This window comes from Talaromyces rugulosus, chromosome V, assembly GCF_013368755.1.
Source record: "Talaromyces rugulosus chromosome V, complete sequence".
Classification (NCBI taxonomy): domain Eukaryota; kingdom Fungi; phylum Ascomycota; class Eurotiomycetes; order Eurotiales; family Trichocomaceae; genus Talaromyces; species Talaromyces rugulosus.
The window spans coordinates 322922-340594 of NC_049565.1; the positions used below are offsets into that span (position 1 = coordinate 322922).

Genomic DNA, 17673 nt, shown 5'->3' on the forward strand with positions numbered 1-17673 from the left:
AGAGGCCACGATGGGTAGCAGCACTCTGCGTAAAAAAATTTTATGTCATGTTGTCGATGAGATTGCATACAGAGACCCAGAGAAGCTGTTTTGCATACATCCCATCTCCTCAGATATTACACAAGGGTGGCGCAGGGTTACGTTGGCGAACCTGGCTGATGCGGTGAACTATACAGCTCAGTGGATTGTGAGAACCGTTGGTCCCGCTTCAGAAGACGAACACTTGGCCTACATGGGCGCCAATGATATCCGTTATGCCGCTTTCACTCTTGCCTGCATGAAGACTGGACATTCAGTAGGTACCTGCGTATGGTGTGTTGTGGATTTTGATCTCTGATAGATTCATACAGGTGCTTTTGCTCTCCCCCAGAAACTCGACGGCAGGGTCGTTGCGTGTTCTACATGCAACAAAATCTTTCAAGTTCATCTACAGCGTCGAGCGACGAAAATTAGTCGAAGCGTTGCAGCAAACCGACAAGTCTCTACACTTATGGGAAATTCCTAGCCTTTGGGACATCTTTAACAAAAAGGTCGATCCTTATCCATGTAATACGCAATACACGAATGCGGAGGATAAGGCAGCTGTCATCATCCACAGCTCAGGTACAACTGGTTAGACCATCACAATAATACATCAAAAATTCACAGCTAATCTCAGCACAGGATTTCCCAAGCCTGTACCTTTGACGAATGGATTCTTATCAGCGATCGACAATATGCCACAATTGCCTATTCCCTCCGGCAGGCGTAGTTCTTTGATTAGCATGGTAAAACCAGGAGCACTCTTCTTTACAATGGCCCCTTTCTTTCATCTGATGGGCTATTTCACATTCCTGGAGAGCATCTACCATGGGACGCCTTTCGTTTTGAGTCCAGAGAAGCCAATGACAATGTAATTACTTATGCAGATCTCCGACGAAACCAATCCTGTCAATGCCTTGCTTACGCCCTCCATCTTGGAAGATTTTGGATCATCCGAGGCTGGTCTCAATCTGCTGAGACGATTCGAGACAATTTTCTTCGGCGGTGCACCCTTGTCACCCGACATTGGCAATAAATTGTGCCAGGATACCAATTTACAGGCCTTGATTGGCTCTAGTGAAGCTGGATTCATTTCCAGTCTAGTTCCTGCTGACATGAAGGACTGGGAATGGTTTGATTGGAACCCATTCAACGACGTAGATATGCAATACGTTGAGGATGGTCTATTTGAGATGGTATTACGCAGGAAGGAGACGCGGGACTTCAGTGGGATTTTCCACACTTTTCCTGACATTGACACGTATCGGACCAAAGATCTTTACGCGCCACATCCTACACGGCCCGGTCTGTGGCGATACCGCGGTCGTTTTGACGACGTGATTGTGCTCAGCAATGGCGAGAAATTCAACCCTATTGAGATGGAAAAGATTATCGAAGGTCACCCATACGTGTCGAAAGCGCTCGTTGTCGGTCAGAAAAGATTCCAACCGGCCCTGCTCATCGAACCGAATTGGCAGGAATTGCCAGCAGAAGAACACGATGATGCGAATGGCTGGCTCATTGATAGGATATGGCCAACCGTTGAGAAGTCGAATGAGATTGCCCCGGGCCATGGTCAGTTGCTCAAGGCCAAGATCGGCATGGCGTCCAAGAGTAAGCCATTCAAGACCACTCCAAAAGGGACGGTTCAGCGTCAACTCGTCTTAGCGGATTATGCAGACGAGATCGATGAAATTTATAACCGCATCAGCGACGACGAGGAGGGGATCAGCAATCTCCCCCTGGAACTTACTCTTCAGAATGTCACTCAATACGTCCAACAAGTCTTGTCTCACTTGCTGAAAGTCGACAAACAGGTCCCGGAGACGGCCGATATTTTCTCCCTGGGTCTGGATTCACTCCAGACCCTGCAGCTTTCTAAGATCTTGCAAGGGGCGGTCGGCTCCCTTCGGCCGGACCATGCGGGACCAGTTATTATCCCAGCCCAAAAACTGTACTCGTATTCCAGTGTTGCAAGTATCTCACAGTACGTGTACGGGCTCGCCAACGGCGGGGACGCGAGTGTCGAGGTAGATGGCCATCACGATTCAACCCGATCTCAAAGAATTGCCGCCCTCATCGAGAAGTACACCGAGGATCTGCCTGAGAAGCAGGTTGGTCACTTCCATCGGCTCGGTAAATATGCGGTTATATTAAGTGGCTCTACCGGCTCTTTGGGAAATTACATCCTCAATGAACTAATCCTCGACCCCGAAATCTCAAAGATCTATTGTTTGAACCGTTCCGAAGATGCTGAAAAGAGACAGATTCGCAGTTTCGAGGAAAAGGGTCTAGGGCATCTTTCTTCACGGGTGGAATTCCTACGGGCTAAATTTGGTGCTGAAAAATTAGGCCTTTCCGACCACAAATATGAGGAGCTCAAGGATTCAGTAGATACGATCATTCACAATGCTTGGAAGGTCAACTTTAACCACAAGCTGGAGACGTTCGAAGACACCCATATTGAGGGTGTTCGTCGATTAATCGACTTCAGTCTGGACAGCACGCACAGCGCACATATCCACTTCATCTCATCCATTTCCACCGTTGGTGGCTGGACTGCAGCACACGGCCCGTCTGTGCCTGAGGTTCCATTGGAAGATCCTCAAGTCGCATTAGAACAAGGGTATGGAGAGTCAAAGTTCGTATCCGAGCGTATTTCCGCCATTGCTTCGGCTCGTTCCGGTGTGCCTACGAGCTTGTTTCGTGTAGGACAGATTGGCGGTCCAACCACGGAGAAGGGTGTTTGGAACAGACAGGAGTGGCTACCGGCAATGATTGCTACCTCCAAGACGCTCCAGAAAATCCCAACGGAAATTGGCTCAATGCCTGTGGACTGGATCCCCGTGGTAATTGCTTCGTCGTCGGATTGGTGAGAATCCCGCTAACGGTTTTGGCAATATAGGACTCGCTCGCCAAGATCATCGTAGACGTTACTCGCTCTCGTCGTATCACGGATACGACCGAACGGACAGCAGCCTTCAACCTCGTCAACCCAATAGCCACGCCGTGGATGTCGCTAGTTCCGCCCATCCAGGCTCGTTACTCTGTCGAGCCGGTTGAATTTGGTGCCTGGCTAGACGCTGTCGAGGCATTTTCCAACCCTACACAAGCCGACTTCCAGGACAAGCCGGCACTCAAGATCCTGGAATTTTTCCGTGGCCTTCATGAGGGACATGGAGATGGAAAGTTGAGCCCTCCCATGCAGACTGCCCGCACTCAGGCCGCTAGTAAGACTATGCGCACCTTAAGCTCCGTGGATGCAACTCTAATGGAGAATTGGCTGAGGCAGTGGAACTTTTAAAGTATCGCGGTACCCCATTTTCCGCTAAGGAGTCTGTCTCTCTTGTAAACGGTTCAGATAGATGGCCTGATGCTATCTTCTGACTAGGGCATTTCCCTCAACCATCTTGTATTAATTGTTGTGCGTCGCTTTGAGTCCAATCCTGTGGTGAAGTATAGTTGCTCGTACTGTTTTCTACACTCTTTATTCAATAGATATTCAATTCAATGATGAAATGAATACGAAAAATAAAATAAAAGTCAAACTATATAAAGGATAGGAGGGTAAAATCCAAGATAGGATAACAAAAGGGAAAGAAAAACGAAAGGTTGTTTCTATGTAAACACCCTGAGCTTCCGATGAAACTTTTAGGATGAACGCTTAAAAGGCTTGACCAAAGAGCTTGTCAGGTTTCTCAATGTGGAAGTAGACCCTTTTTTAGGGACTCTCAGAGCCCAATATAGAACCACGGCCCCAAAGACATTGAATATGATATACACCCACATCAGCCCGAAGTTCCGCCAGCGCTGATTATAAAACACATCGATCGTAGCGAGGAACTGATCCGTATTTGACAGGCTGCAGATCTCGCAATTTTCGCTTGCATTTGGATTGTAGAGTGCGCTGCCGGAAAAGCTAATGTATTCTTTAAGATATTGTCCGCAGGTCTGTCCGGATGGAGGTTGGCGAATGGTACGGATTTCAAAGGATGCGCAGTGAACCTCGGCGTTGGCAATACCTGTTGATAGGAGGCCACCGATGAGATACGTAAATGGAGATACGCGGTACATGAATATCCAAAATCCGGGAAGTGCAGCAGGAGTCGCGAGGACACTAATAACATGTTAGGGTCATGTCTGGTGTTGCCTTGACGTTAATAAAAAGGGATTATATACCCGCAAAATATCAGGCACATAGCGAACAGAACCAAAGCAACGATAGCTCCAACTTCTGCTGTCGGAAGCCCAGCGACAACCATGTGCGAAAATGTCCCTGCCATAACCATGAAAGACCATGTAAAAAGAAACATCAGGCCTCCCCGCTCAGTGACTGTCTGGGTCGGCTCGGCATTTCTGTACAAACCGACCAGATAATAAAACGGGAAGTAAATCAACAGAGACGCGAAGGTGTTCCACGGCAGCTCGACAACGATGTTAGACAGCATGAACACATACCAAGAATACGTCTTGGAGGGGCGCTCGCGGGTTTCGTATAGGTCTCGCTGTGTGATGAAGTTGGGCATGATTTGGTAAGTCAGGAAGGCAAAGATGACAATTAGCATGAAAACGGCGAACATTTGATCCTGCAAACCTTGCACTGTATTTTCGGTATTGTAAAAAGAAAGACCGATAAATAAGCTCTATGGATAAGAATTCAGCAAACCAGGAAGGAGGGGGAAAAAAAAAAACCAGGAAGCGGACTTACAGTTCCAAAGCAAAGGATCAACTTCGAATAGATATAAGACGGGGTTCTCCAGTATTGCTCAAAGGCTCGAATCGTACACAACATAAGCTGATCATGCATACTAGCAGCATACGAAGTAGAGATCTCATCGTTTGAGTCGTCAGACTGTTTCTCGTTTTCTAACCTGGTAAGTTCTTTGAGAACATCTGCACATTCGGAGCTGTTGCGCCACGTGTTTACCCAGTCCTGGTCTGCCACAGCACCAGGAGCAGCCCCGATTACTCGGAGCATCCATTCTGCTGGGTTCTCATCTTTTCCGCATGGTTGGGATCCGTGCTTCTCAAAGTAGCCGGTTAGTTTCTGCGCATTGTGCCCAATATCGCCAAAGTATACGGTTCTCCCTCCCTTGGCCAGGAGAAGAAGGCAGTCGAATTGTTGAAACAGCATGGCCGACGGCTGATGGATTGTACAGAGAACAGCCTGTCCATTGTCAGACAGCGTTTTTATCAATGACGTTACAGACCACGCTGTCTGGCTGTCTAGACCAGACGTTGGCTCATCGAGGAATAGGAGTAGCTCTGGTCTGGCAGCGAGCTCAACACCAATACTGAGGCGTTTTCGTTGTTCCACATTCAGTCCTAATTATCAGATGGGGTTAATCTCGGGATACTTTCTAACTCAGACCATTCAGGGAATCATACCTTCTCCAAGAACACCAACAATCGCATCCGCATAAGGTTCCATTTCAAGGAGTCTGATAACCTCATCAACGTATTCCAATTTTTCCTTCTTGGAATATTTTGCTGGTTGACGTAACAAGGCACTAAAATTCAAGGCTTCTCGAACAGTTGACACCTCGAGATGGACATCTTGTTGCTGTACGTAACCTGTCTTTCGCTGGAACGAATTGTCTCGTGGCAACCCATTCACGAATATATCACCGGTAATGACACCGACTGTAACACGACTAGCAAGAACATTCAAAAGAGTTGTTTTACCGGCGCCTGTTGCTCCCTGTCACACAGAAAGTTGCTTAGCTTGACCAAAAAAGAAAGAAAGAAAGAAAGAAAGAAAAAAGGATATCTGTTTTCTAGAACCTACCATCAATGCCGTCAAAGTGCCTGGTTTTATCCAACCGTCGACATGATCAAGAATTCTTCTTGTTTCTCCCTTGATCTGAACCTCATAACAGCAATCTCTCCAGTGGAAGACGGCGGTCTGTGCCTGGATTGCGATGCTGTTTGCATTTTCTTGGGATTTCAGAGAACGAGACGTGATCCCAGAATTGGAATTCTCAATGTCATCCGGCTGTGTACTGGCGCGTGTGATAGCTTTTCTTCCATGGCGGAAAACTAAAATTTCGCCTTTAGAACGTGTAGACGGAACGTATTCTGTAACCAGGAAGTACGCAAATCCGAAAAAGATAATATATGCGATGAGAATTCCAAAGTTCCTATACATTAACCACGTTAGCGGAACTTCCATTATAGTTGATATGATAGAACTCATTCACCTCCACAAATGTGAATGCTCGTATCCGAAACTACCGGAAATGTATAAATCTCCAGCCAGATAGTCCTGTCCTGGAAGAGAACCGGGAGTTGCACAGACTCTCTGTTTGTCCATCAAATTCTCGTAACCAGGGCCCGTGGGGAGGAACTGGGTACAAGGGAAGTGTCTATTATGAAACTCATTCACAACCAGACTTTCGTATGCATAAGCAATCGGGGTGAGGTAGTTAATCCACCGCAACCAACCTTGCATAGCCGATGTTGGGATAATAAATCCAGTATATATGACAAGGACGAGAACGAATAGAGCACTGGGAGTAAGTGCCTGGGCGATGGTTCGTGATGATTGTCCGATCGTGCGGAAGATGCACGACATGGTTAGGGTACATGTGAAACAGAAAAGAAGGAAAGAAAAAAACGCGCCCACTTCCTGTCGTAGATCGGACATAAAATAGACGGGGATATTGAAACAGATAGTAGAAATGATTTTGCAGGGTAGATCACATATCATCGATGCTGCAGCCTCGGAAAATGGATGATACAGGGCATACTTGGCATGTTTCTCTACAATAGCCCGTTGAGCGTATAAAGTGAGAACCTATCCATATTAGTTACGAATACTCATCAGTATAACCGTGATTTAGAGATAGTCGAAATAGCATACCTCAAGAGCACTGCTCAGAGCGTTGAAAAGAATGATAAAGAACAACATGATGCACCGGCTATCAACGCTATCACTAGTCGGGGGAAGTTTATAGAACACACTTCCCAGGACGAGCGATATCATCAGGTTTCCGAAAATGGTGGCGAAGAAAAAGGACATATCACCTCGAAGACGTTGGAACCCGCGTTTAATGCAGAGACTGATCTGCATGGGGATTGAAATGGTAAATGGGGATTTCGACCTCCTTGAATAACCGGTCAGCGCCAATGGATTATTTGGGATTCCAAAATTTCTTTGTGAACGTACACAAATTGAGCTTTCTGGGCTTTTTGAGATGTCTTGAATTGTTCCAGCTGTTTCCCGCCAATTGGATGATCTCCCTCAAAGGAAGAAATCTCTGCTAATAGCTGGGCTCTATCTTGACTCCTCATCCATGCGGCCGCAAATTCGTCTGCAGTCCGAGGAACTTTTTTCTCGAAACCTGGCTGAACAACACGCTCTTCTGGGTTTGTCAAGGATGTGAGGAAATCCGCGGTCGTCTGTCGGTCTGGGCAAAGGTAGCCCATGTCGGTGAAATACTTTTTGGCGGATGTTGCAGGGCCAAAGTAAATTTGCCTTCCATCGTAGAGCACGGTGACTATGTCAAATTCCTACAATTCATTAGAAACAAGCGGTCTTGATTCACCGGTTTACTCACATCATATGCTGCTTGCGACGCTTGATAAATAGCCACCACGGTAGCTGTCCGGCCCAAATCGGTTGCTAGTTTCAGAGTTCTAACAAACTCCAGGGCAGTGGCGCTGTCGAGTCCTCGCGTGCTGTTGTCCCAGCACTGCATCGGGCTCCGACTCAACAAGACTTCGGCTATACTCACACGCTTTCGCTCACCTCCACTAACACCGCGGACGAAGTCATCCCCGACCTTGGTATTGACCGTGTGAGACAGACCCAACATTGCCATTACCACATCAGTCAAATGTTCTGCATACAATTGGCGAGAGACACCGGGCAGTCTGTTCTCTGGCGTTCTGGCTAGTGCGGCAAAGCGCAGTGTGTCACCGACGCTCATCTGGGGGAAATGAATTTCCGTCTCCGCTTGGTAAATAACTTCACCACGGAATCGAGAATGCACAGTATCATAAGAAATACCTAGTCCGGTGTTTGGTTATGTTGCCATTGCTATGTTGCCAACGTGAGGGGACTAACCTTGGTAATTAAAATGAGACTCTGGGTCTAGATAGAAGCCGTAGGTTTCTCCCGCAAGAGTCTTGAGATAAGTCGAAACACCACTGGTTTTACCTCACTGTTAGACAATAATCATTCACAGAGAGCCTTGTTATCTTCATGCATACCTTCCTGGACGGCCCAGGACCAACAGCATCTCACCAGTCCTCACCAGTCCATCGAAATTTCGAAGGATCTGGACTTTCTTTTGCTGCCGACCCAGTGCACTCATAGCGAGATCAATTAAGCGTGAATAGACGCTAAACACGTCCGCTTGGTAGTTCACATCAGACCCATACCCGTACGCGCTCAGATTTCGATGAGAAACACCCAGCGTTTTCGGTGGAACGTTCTCCGAATCCCGGGATGTTGCATGGAGCAGAGCCTTTGTCCATTTTACTGGGCTGAACTCTGGGGATTTCGGGTCCAAGGCAGGGATGTGTGACGAGAGAAACGGATTGTTATCGATTTCTGTGACTGTCCGTGGGAACTGGTTGGATTGGCTTGTGAACTGTCTCGCGAGACTGGTGACAGTGGGTTCCACCTCCATATCTAGTTCCTCTTTGGAGACAGACGTTAAGACTGACGCGTCTGTCGAGTTGAAGACTGTCTCTTCTCTGTCGTCCACATGTTGCAGAGACAATCGGTCCTCCGGGTTCCTGTCGTCGGGCATCTTGAGAGGAAGGCAGCTGCCTATTAGCAAACTCTATGTGAAAAATGAAGTTATTATAGGCTACGACTATATTGAATATAGTGAGCAAGGGGGATTTTTCAAAAGGAACGAGTGAAACGAGGGACGGAAAAAAGACCAGAGTTCCTACTGGGCATCTTTTCTATTTAAACCAAGGGATATACCATCAACACGGTTCTACAGAGTATTCTTCATAATCAACAGCGTTCGGAGCCGAAGCATTCCAGCCATATCGTACTTTAAGTACAATATAGTGTCCGTGGTGGATACTTCGGCTGTCGGTATCCGTCAACGCTATAAGGTTCGACACTCGGGCATCAACGGCCAATAACAAGCTACCAGCATAACTACACAGTACACGACCCAAGTTTAACGAAGAATATTGCATAAGCGGCGATAATTTGCCACTACAGTCTCGGCCTAGAAAAAAAGCAGCATCGCTCAGCTCCTCAGGAGCTTGGGTACTCTAGTTCGGAGCCGAACGGTTCGGCGGCCCGGAAATTACATACATAGCGCTGGACAATCCTGACCTCGTTTCCACCGCCAGCTGCGTCCCCTTCTACTCACCACTGACAAGATTATTTGTCCGGCTAAAGATGTCTGGTGTCATCTCTCAAAAGATTGCACGCACTTGTGACTCTTGCAAGGTCCGCAAAGTCCGCTGCATCAGTATGTGCCACCCCCCGAGGCTTCCCCTTCACGCGAGAAAGCAAACAAAGCTAATGTGGATTATCCTCAGGGTCTAAGGGTGAGAATTCAGCACCATGTGATAACTGCACGGTAAATAGAGAACGATCCATGAGGGCTACTTCTTGGGCTGGCGCTAATGCATATCCGTAATGTAAATAGGCCCGAAATATACTATGCCACTTCAGCTACTTGAAGCAGCCCCGGAAACGAAAACTAGATCCTGATGCTGGTCAGTGATTATGTCGCTCTCTTTGACGATCTGTCGTCAACTCTTTCCAGATGGTTAATTTGTACATACAGGATTAAATGGGGAGCCTCACAGGCCATCTATATTACCAAAAATAAATGAGGCACCTTCGATAAGACTCTCGCAAACGCCCTGCGAGCCTGCGGCATCCCAACTGGGAACGAGCCTGCCCTCAATCTCAAATCCAAATAATGGTCAAGATCAGCCTTTACCCCAGCTTTATATTGATCTCCTTCTGTCGGATCGTCGGGCACCTGCGGCTCATGGGAATGATACGTCTTCGACCAAGGTCAGTCTCGATAGGTGGCTTACAAAAGGGCCCTCTTTCCCATATCTCGAATTTGACTGGCTAATCTTTACCTAGCTTACGGAAATGTTTGGGCACAGCTCAAACGTATCCTTGTTCTCCAATAGCAGAATCCGGTCATTGAATAGTCGGCTCGGACATACAAAGTTGAATCAACTGATGCAACTAATTGACTCAGTTCTAAGCTCTAGGCTGAACAAAAGTCCCAGTCAAATGACTCAACTGTACAATTTGCGGCAACGAAACAAGGCTCCGCCAGCTATACCATGCACTCTTACAGCTTCTTATATCCGATGTAGGTAGGACCGTTCTGAGTCCGTACGAATGATTATGTGGCTTACTTGGGGAAAAAAACTCCCTGTAGCATTTTTTGAGCAGGTCCATCCGGTATATCCCTTCCTCGATCGACGACTCTTCGAGAAGAGAGCGCTTGAGCCATCATCACAATCGTTGGCCAGGGTAGATGAAGTTTGGTTGGCATTGTATTATACCGTTCTAGCCATTGGCTGTCAATACAATGACGGTGGAAGTTTCGACCGTGCCTGTGGGCCGGCGTGGAAGCTCTTTGAAATGGGACTGTCATATTTTCCGGACATTATAATGATGAAAGGGTCATTGGTCGCGGTGCAGGTATGATCTTGTGGTTTGCATCGATGGGTTATTTTCCTCGTTAACGGTTTTTTTCTTCTTCTCCTTTTTTCAGGGATTGACTGCAATGGTATGTCAAACACCGTGGTAGGAGATATCTGAACCTGGGCTGACGTTGAATGACAGGCTATATTTTCGGCGAATATATCTGCATACCAATTCGAATCGCTACTGGTTGTGGAAGCGGCTAAAATGTGTCAGAGTTTGGGTTATAATAAAACTACAAGTAATATCCCAAATGCTAATGAGAATGAACGGCGCCGTACCTTTTGGGTGGTTTACTGTCTTGAAAAGACATCTTGCTTTATCACAGGGAGGACTTCAGTGGGTAACCCAGAATATTTTAAATAAAAGTTTAACATTTTTGATAACGCTGAAATTTTTTTTTTTCAATAGATCATCATGGACTCGGATATCGGCTGCCCAATTCCGTATGTTCCTGAATCGACATTTGGAGATTATGACTGGTTTCTCTCGCTGGCTCGATATTCTCGATTGGTGTCTCGAATCTGCAGTAGCTTGTTCAGCGTCAGTTCTGGAGAGAATACAACAGGCAGCACCTATCACGGTTCAATTCATCAATTGATCAATGAGCTGGAGGCCTGGAAACTGTCAATCCCAGAAAAATATCGGCCCGGCGAGCGGTTTTCTGGGCGTGGTCTGCCGGGAACATTGGAAATATCCATTGCTGTCAATACGCAGTATCTGTATTTCAATGCGCTCCTCACGCTTCTACGGATTTCACTATACGCTGGAGCCGGCAATGTGGCTCCGGCTCCGGACCAGCAAGAGACCAAGAAGAAGTTGATGAGGACGGCATGTTTAATATTGGATCTGACAAAGTACATCGAAGTAGAGGCTTATACTTCTCTATGGTATGTTGGAGTTTTTTTTTTTTTTCGCCAATAGTTCATGTTTTTCACTGACCAATATTAAACCCAAAAAAGGGTTCTAGCTTTGATGCCCATGTCCGCTTTATTTATCCTCTTCGATCTTGTCGTCCACAATCCAACACACCCTGAGACTAATAACAATTTGGCGCTCCTGGATGTTGCGAGTGGTCATTTTGGTCGTCTCGAGTACATCAGTGGCGGCATTCTACCGGGCTCACTGGTGTCTGAATTTGCCCATATCGCACGGGAGTATGTGCGTGATGTGCAACGAGGAGTTATCAATCGAAATGATAATAGCACACAGAGCAATAACATGACTGCCTCATCATCTGTTCCGTTGGACAATACCAACGCAGTAATGTTGAATGAACACTCATCCGAACCGAACATGCCTCCGATATCATCATCATCATCATCATCATCATCATCCCAAGGTCAAAACCCCTCATCTCCTAGTCACCGACCGGGTGTTTCTCGGTCCAAAACCACGGCCAAATTTCAACCGTCAATGTCTCTCGGCCGATCTCCAGAGCAACAAAAACAGCGGTTGCAAGCTCAACAGGCACCAGTAACTTGTCCAGCGACACAGAGCCCGTTGGCCACGCAGCATGAGCCAGTTCGCACTGATCTCAGCACGGAATCGATATTTTTTCCTCTTGTGGACGACCCAACCTATCTGTTGTCCGGGAACGAAGAGGAAATGCAGCAACTGTTCGGTATTGATGTGATGGATCTTTTTGATTTTACAAACACATCGGCTGGTGGATTTGATAGGCCATGTATCGGATAGACGGTGCCTTTGCTACTGGGGCCCATCGTTGCCTATACCGTCTACGGCACTAGCCAACGGGGTCATTCATTCTTTCAACTACGGCAATTCTGAGGATGTTGGTCTAGAAGTGTAGCTCTTCTCTGTCGTCACTGAAGACGTTATTATTGTATAGAGAGTATCCAACACCAAATACGGAATGGTCCATTCATGGGCATAGTATTGAAATTTCTCAGTTGACATGTAAAAGCATACCGTGGACTAAACCGAGTTCGAAAGCCATGCAGTTCTTCAGTGAAGCGAGATCTCATTTTCAAAGGAGCGATGATGAGACGCACTTGAAAGGGGCGGTGCGCGGCATCAGTCACCGTTGGAAAGGAGATACTGACTTGAAACCCGGGAAGTGGCGGCTGTAGCCCTAATGCCGCTGAGAAGCAGCTGCAATATGTAGAATACGGAAATGATATGCAGGGGAAGGGTTAAGACTCAGCGTGAAGACTCAACTGTAAAGAAATTCCCACGCTTGTTGTGGCTGTACTGCTCGTCGATCTTCTTTTCAGAGACTCAAGTGATCGACTGACTTGCTGTGGCTGCATACTGTGCGACTATTGATTCCATAATCCATTTCTCCCTTCTTCCGTCCGGACTACGGAGCCTCCGTAGTCAATCAATAGTTTAATCGTTACTTTGTATACTAACAGAGGCTTAGGTTGCGCGTAGTGGCGAGCGATAGTATGTACTGCATTGCGCACGCAGAACAGGAACACGCACAGGCGGCGGCATGCGTGGCCAATGGCACAGCGACAGCTCTGCACTGCAACACAGGCAGACACTTTTTATTGGGGCTTGGACGCTGATTACTCTCTGGATGCCTCAAACAGACCGAACACAGCCGGGTTTGTGGGGGAAGCGACTGCGGCCGGCGGATTGAAGACTGCGCCACCAACCTGCTTGCGCCGGCGATGCGCGGATAGGATGGGGTAGACACAAGGATACAAGGATATAAGAATGCTGTCGGTTGTCCAGAATAAAGAAGCAAGAAAGCAAACAAGAAAGCAAAAGAGCAGGAAAAAGTACATTGGCTGCTGCGGCTTATCGGTGGATCTCATCGCAACCGGATAAGAACAATCATGACTGTGGCAACGACGCTCCTCTTCTCTCGCCCCAACACCATCACCACCACTTCCACCAACTCTCACTCTCACTCCCCCCACGGCAAATCTCTCAAGACAACCCAGTCTTCTCTCAATTACACCTCATCCACCAAACTATCTATTTCGAGAGACGCTGCCGCCATGGAGCCCGACCACACATCCTCCTCGCCACACCTCTCCCGGTCGACGTCAACATCAACAACGTCCACATCGTCGTCCAGATCCAGGCCATCGCTGAGCCTGGACATGTCGAAACTGCCAGCCCTTCTCCAGCCCACATCGCCCAGCAACACCCTGATCATCACCGAACTGCACAACCTCCTCCTCTTCCAGCCGGCGTCTCTGGCCGCCATCCGCGAGGCCATCACCTCGATCGCCCAGCTCAACTCGTTCTCGCCGCTGCCCAGCTTCCGTCGCATTGTCTGCTCGTTCCTCTCGACCGAGGATGCTGTCAAGGTGCGCCAGTATCTGGAGCGCTCGACCACCACCGTGTTTGACAATTCTGGCGTGCGCGCCCGCATCTACTTTGGCGAACGCACCCCCATCGAAAACAGCGAGGAGGCGAAGCGCAAGAAGCTGCTCGAAGCTCCGCAGGCCCAGAAGCTCTTCTTCATCAGCCCGCCGCCTAGCCCGCCGCACGGATGGGTCATGCGCAACGAAGATCCGCCCAATAAGGAAGTGCATGCGAGCGACCTCGCGGATGCGCTGGCCCGACTGGGCACGAGTGCGACTCAGAATGATATGGGAAATAATAACAACAACGATAACAACTATAATAATGACCCTGTCTCGCCCGTCTCGGCGTCATCGGATAAAGAAGTTGCGCGAACGAGCTCGTGGCCGGCAGTGTCGGGATCCGGCGGTGCAGGACGCAGTCGCTCGAGCACGCTGATCTACCATCCGAGCGAGCATGGTGGGTCGCCCAATCTGCCGGCTGTCATGGTTGTAGATACGTCGATTGTGGACGAGGACGAGGACATGATGGATCTGGATGGAGAGCCCGGCCAGAAGATTATGGCGCATACGGCTCGGCCGCCGGTTGAGTTGATGCAGTAGATAACACCGTTAAGGAATCATGGCGTTTGGTTTAGTTTCTTTGCATTGCATGTTGCTATCTGAGTGTGTATATGCATGGCATCATCAGCATTAGTTTGGGGCGTTTGTTGTTATTTTTTGGCTGCATATCGACTATCTAGGAGACGATAGATGGATAGAGGTAATACAATAATGAACATTTCAAGAGTGCTGCTTGTATAAATTGTAATACTTGTATAAATTGTACTACTTGTATAAATTCAATTAATCAAAAAGCACACAAGCACTCTTCCGCACCACGTCCACACCCAACACAGCCGCCAGCTCGCCCACGATCCCCTTGATGCTCTGGGCGCTGTGCAGGTCTGCATCCTCCCACCCGACTAGGTCAGACATGTGCACAAAGGAGCCGTGCACCAGCAGCAGCCAGTGGTCGAGGTCGAGCTGGCTGAGCACCTGGTCTGCGGTGAGCACACCGGGCATGTGGATGTCGAAGAGGGAGAGTTCCTCCTCGTTGGCGAGTTCGGGAACGGTTTCTTCTTCTTCTGACGATGAAGGATTGGCGCGGTCGTGGGAGAGCGAGACGTATTTGCGCTTGTCGAGTTTTTGGCTGAGTTCGCCGTCGAGAGGGTCCCAGGTCTTGCTTTCAGGGTCTGGTTGATTAGTGGTGTGTGTAGAAGAAGTTTTTGGTGGAAAGAGTTTACCGAGAATATACTGCGGTCTATACAAAGCCTTGTAGCGCATTTTCTGGCACGAGTGAATGTAATAACCTAAAAAAAAAAAAAAAATCAGTATTAAAAATTCAAAGCACTTGCATGGACAACTTACCCATGTAGTAATGCTGATAATTCTCCTCCCTAGCCAGAACGATTTCTCGCAGTGCACTCAGTTTTCCGAATCCCCAGTCACCAAACTCGGGATCATAGCTTTTCGCTGTCAGATAATTTGATCATGTTTTTAACCAGCGAATAAAGCTTACAACAAGTACACCGAGCTCACGCCTTCGGGGAGCAAATCCAGCACGGCCACGGCAATGAGCCGGCCGTCGAGACGATAGCACTGGTGCCACGAGCCGATTTTCTTCTCGCCCGAGCCCTCCTTGGGCGAGTTTCTCGTCAAGCCAGTGCACAAGAAGCGCTTGAAATCAGCCGACTTCCATCTATCGGCTGACTCGTTGTGGATGGCTGCTTGATATTTGAGAAAGACCTCGTATCTAGGGAGTTGGGTCAGCTCAGCCCGCGGCCAAACAGATACAGAAACGGACCACGGACTTTCTTTGCGAGAGGGAGTCTCCCTCGATAGTGACCTCGAACTTGTGGGCAGGCTCAATGGGCTTTTTGGTCTTGGGGTCGATGGGTCGTGGCAGATTGGCATACTCGGAGGCATGGACTTCCTGGGCAAGGTCAAACCCCTGTTGTCGTTTTTTCTTCTCTCTGTTGATGTTCAGGTCAGACAGCAGAAAGAAATACGAGTTCTTGGCCACCGTACTCTCGAGTTTTAGGGGCCAGCATCGCGGCTTTGCGGATGTATTCCTGGCCCAGGACATATTTGTTCCACCGGTTGAGTGCTTTGCGCTGGTCGCGTCGCGGCTTGAAGTCGGCGGCTTGCAGCCTGGGGGCAGATGAGTATGTTGGTTTTCACTATAACGCTTTTCCTGAGGGTAATTACCTCATGGTATAGTGCGGACAGCATGATCGCCGCAGGTTCTGCTTGTAGTACAGAGTGCCGGAGCGTCTCCAGCCCTGGCAGAGCAGGGTCTCATAGTGCTCTGGGCGCACCGAGACGGAGCTGGCATAGTAGGCAGCGCTTCCATTGTCTGATTTGCAGTAGCCGCAGGAATTGCGCTGGTAGCCTGCAGCCGTCAGTATGCAAGTGTGCAAATTGCAAATGGCTTCAAGTGTCTGAGAATGTATGTGTATAGTACGGTATGCTTGGCAGTGACAGCGATCATTACATAAGGCGACGCCGAAAGAGGGGCGACCAGGCACTCACAGCCCAGTGGATGCAGCACGAGGCGCGGTTCCAAACTCCGACTGGCCTGCTCGATCTGGGCTGATAAAATGCTGATGCTGTTGGAAGAGGCAGAGAGGGAGGACAAACGCACCCAGGGGCCGGAACAGCGACAGCGAGCGCGCTGTTTCGGCGTCGACCGCGGCAGACATGATAATAGCAGGATACCGCTATTCGCTGGCACACGACGAAGAGGGCAGGGGATCAGATTCTCAATTGATGTTCCAGACGCTGGATGTCGATGATCGAGTCAAGGCGAGCGGAGCAATTGTCGATGGCGATGGACGGATGGAGATGGAGGGGAAGATGAAGTCTTGGTCGGCTCCACTCTCGACAAACAATAGCAAAATCATTCTTTTGACGGCTACTGTTATACGACGCTATACTGTTCTTTCAGATTATTATATCGAGATCCCCAATACCATGTATGCACTATACACTAATAATTAATATGGCGTACTGTTGTTGGCAGCAAATATAACATTCCGCTCTCTTCCATCAATGCCATTCCATACATTGCAGTCAGTATAGAGAAACAAGAAAACCAGATGTAATGTGTCATGTAGTATATACACTACTCATGCACGAGATCTCTGCTCCACCAGATCTGTTGGCAGCCTGCCATCCAGCAGCAGCACAACGTTGAACATGGAAACATGCGAATACGCGCAAATACGCAATAATACGCAAAAACACGCAGAATACCGGGTCGCCCGGTACCGACGGCGCTGGGCTTTGGTACCGAGTAATAAACGGTCAACAGCATCACGCCCTCACGATGCACGCAGAATCCACTAACGACAATCAAATCAGGCAAAAACTCTCTCTTCATACCATAGTCCAGTCAAGCCAGTTCCCCTCCATCCCCTCCGTCCCCACGTACGGCTTTAGCCTTTTTTTTTTTTTTTTTTTTCCCCTTCCCTTCCCTTCCCTTTGCTCCGTCCTCCGTCCCTCACTACTAAATTAAGTTAATTCTATATCCTGCCCTTCCTACTTTCCTCCGCCCTTTCACGATGTCTTCCTCACCCATCGCCCTCAAAGGACTCCCGTCCACCGCGGGACTCATTGGGAAGACATAGCTTGTTGATGCTTCTATCCAGCTCGTAACACTCCTGCCTGCCC

General features: G+C 48.5%; 5 protein-coding genes across 5 annotated transcripts; 3 read left to right on the plus strand and 2 right to left on the minus strand.

The window, feature by feature from the left end:
• Positions 1 to 10: 10 nt before the first annotated feature.
• Positions 11 to 3325, plus strand: TRUGW13939_08668 (uncharacterized protein; the record flags this gene model as incomplete). Its single annotated transcript, XM_035491797.1, has 5 exons — positions 11 to 295; positions 351 to 612; positions 664 to 863; positions 909 to 2870; positions 2927 to 3325. 5 exons carry the CDS (start codon positions 11 to 13, stop codon positions 3323 to 3325), a joined length of 3108 nt encoding a protein of 1035 aa, XP_035347690.1.
• Positions 3326 to 3672: 347 nt separating this feature from the next.
• TRUGW13939_08669 (uncharacterized protein) lies at positions 3673 to 8780 on the minus strand (the record flags this gene model as incomplete). The annotated part of the gene is made up of 11 exons (XM_035491798.1): positions 3673 to 4138; positions 4201 to 4664; positions 4730 to 5346; positions 5410 to 5722; positions 5810 to 6161; positions 6222 to 6817; positions 6884 to 7127; positions 7190 to 7533; positions 7581 to 8032; positions 8090 to 8172; positions 8236 to 8780. 11 exons carry the CDS (start codon positions 8778 to 8780, stop codon positions 3673 to 3675), a joined length of 4476 nt encoding a protein of 1491 aa, XP_035347691.1.
• A 614-nt stretch (positions 8781 to 9394) lies between these two features.
• TRUGW13939_08670 (uncharacterized protein) lies at positions 9395 to 12373 on the plus strand (the record flags this gene model as incomplete). Its single annotated transcript, XM_035491799.1, has 10 exons — positions 9395 to 9467; positions 9538 to 9578; positions 9648 to 9717; positions 9789 to 10024; positions 10100 to 10337; positions 10407 to 10672; positions 10746 to 10760; positions 10817 to 11014; positions 11087 to 11565; positions 11638 to 12373. The coding sequence occupies 10 exons, from the start codon at positions 9395 to 9397 to the stop codon at positions 12371 to 12373; spliced, it is 2352 nt and encodes a 783-aa protein (XP_035347692.1).
• Positions 12374 to 13482: 1109 nt separating this feature from the next.
• Positions 13483 to 14562, plus strand: TRUGW13939_08671 (uncharacterized protein; the record flags this gene model as incomplete). Its single annotated transcript, XM_035491800.1, has 1 exon — positions 13483 to 14562. One exon carries the CDS (start codon positions 13483 to 13485, stop codon positions 14560 to 14562), a length of 1080 nt encoding a protein of 359 aa, XP_035347693.1.
• A 243-nt stretch (positions 14563 to 14805) lies between these two features.
• On the minus strand, positions 14806 to 16703 carry TRUGW13939_08672 (uncharacterized protein; the record flags this gene model as incomplete). Its single annotated transcript, XM_035491801.1, has 7 exons — positions 14806 to 15311; positions 15370 to 15467; positions 15521 to 15754; positions 15813 to 15974; positions 16030 to 16152; positions 16210 to 16347; positions 16534 to 16703. 7 exons carry the CDS (start codon positions 16701 to 16703, stop codon positions 14806 to 14808), a joined length of 1431 nt encoding a protein of 476 aa, XP_035347694.1.
• Positions 16704 to 17673: the final 970 nt, after the last annotated feature.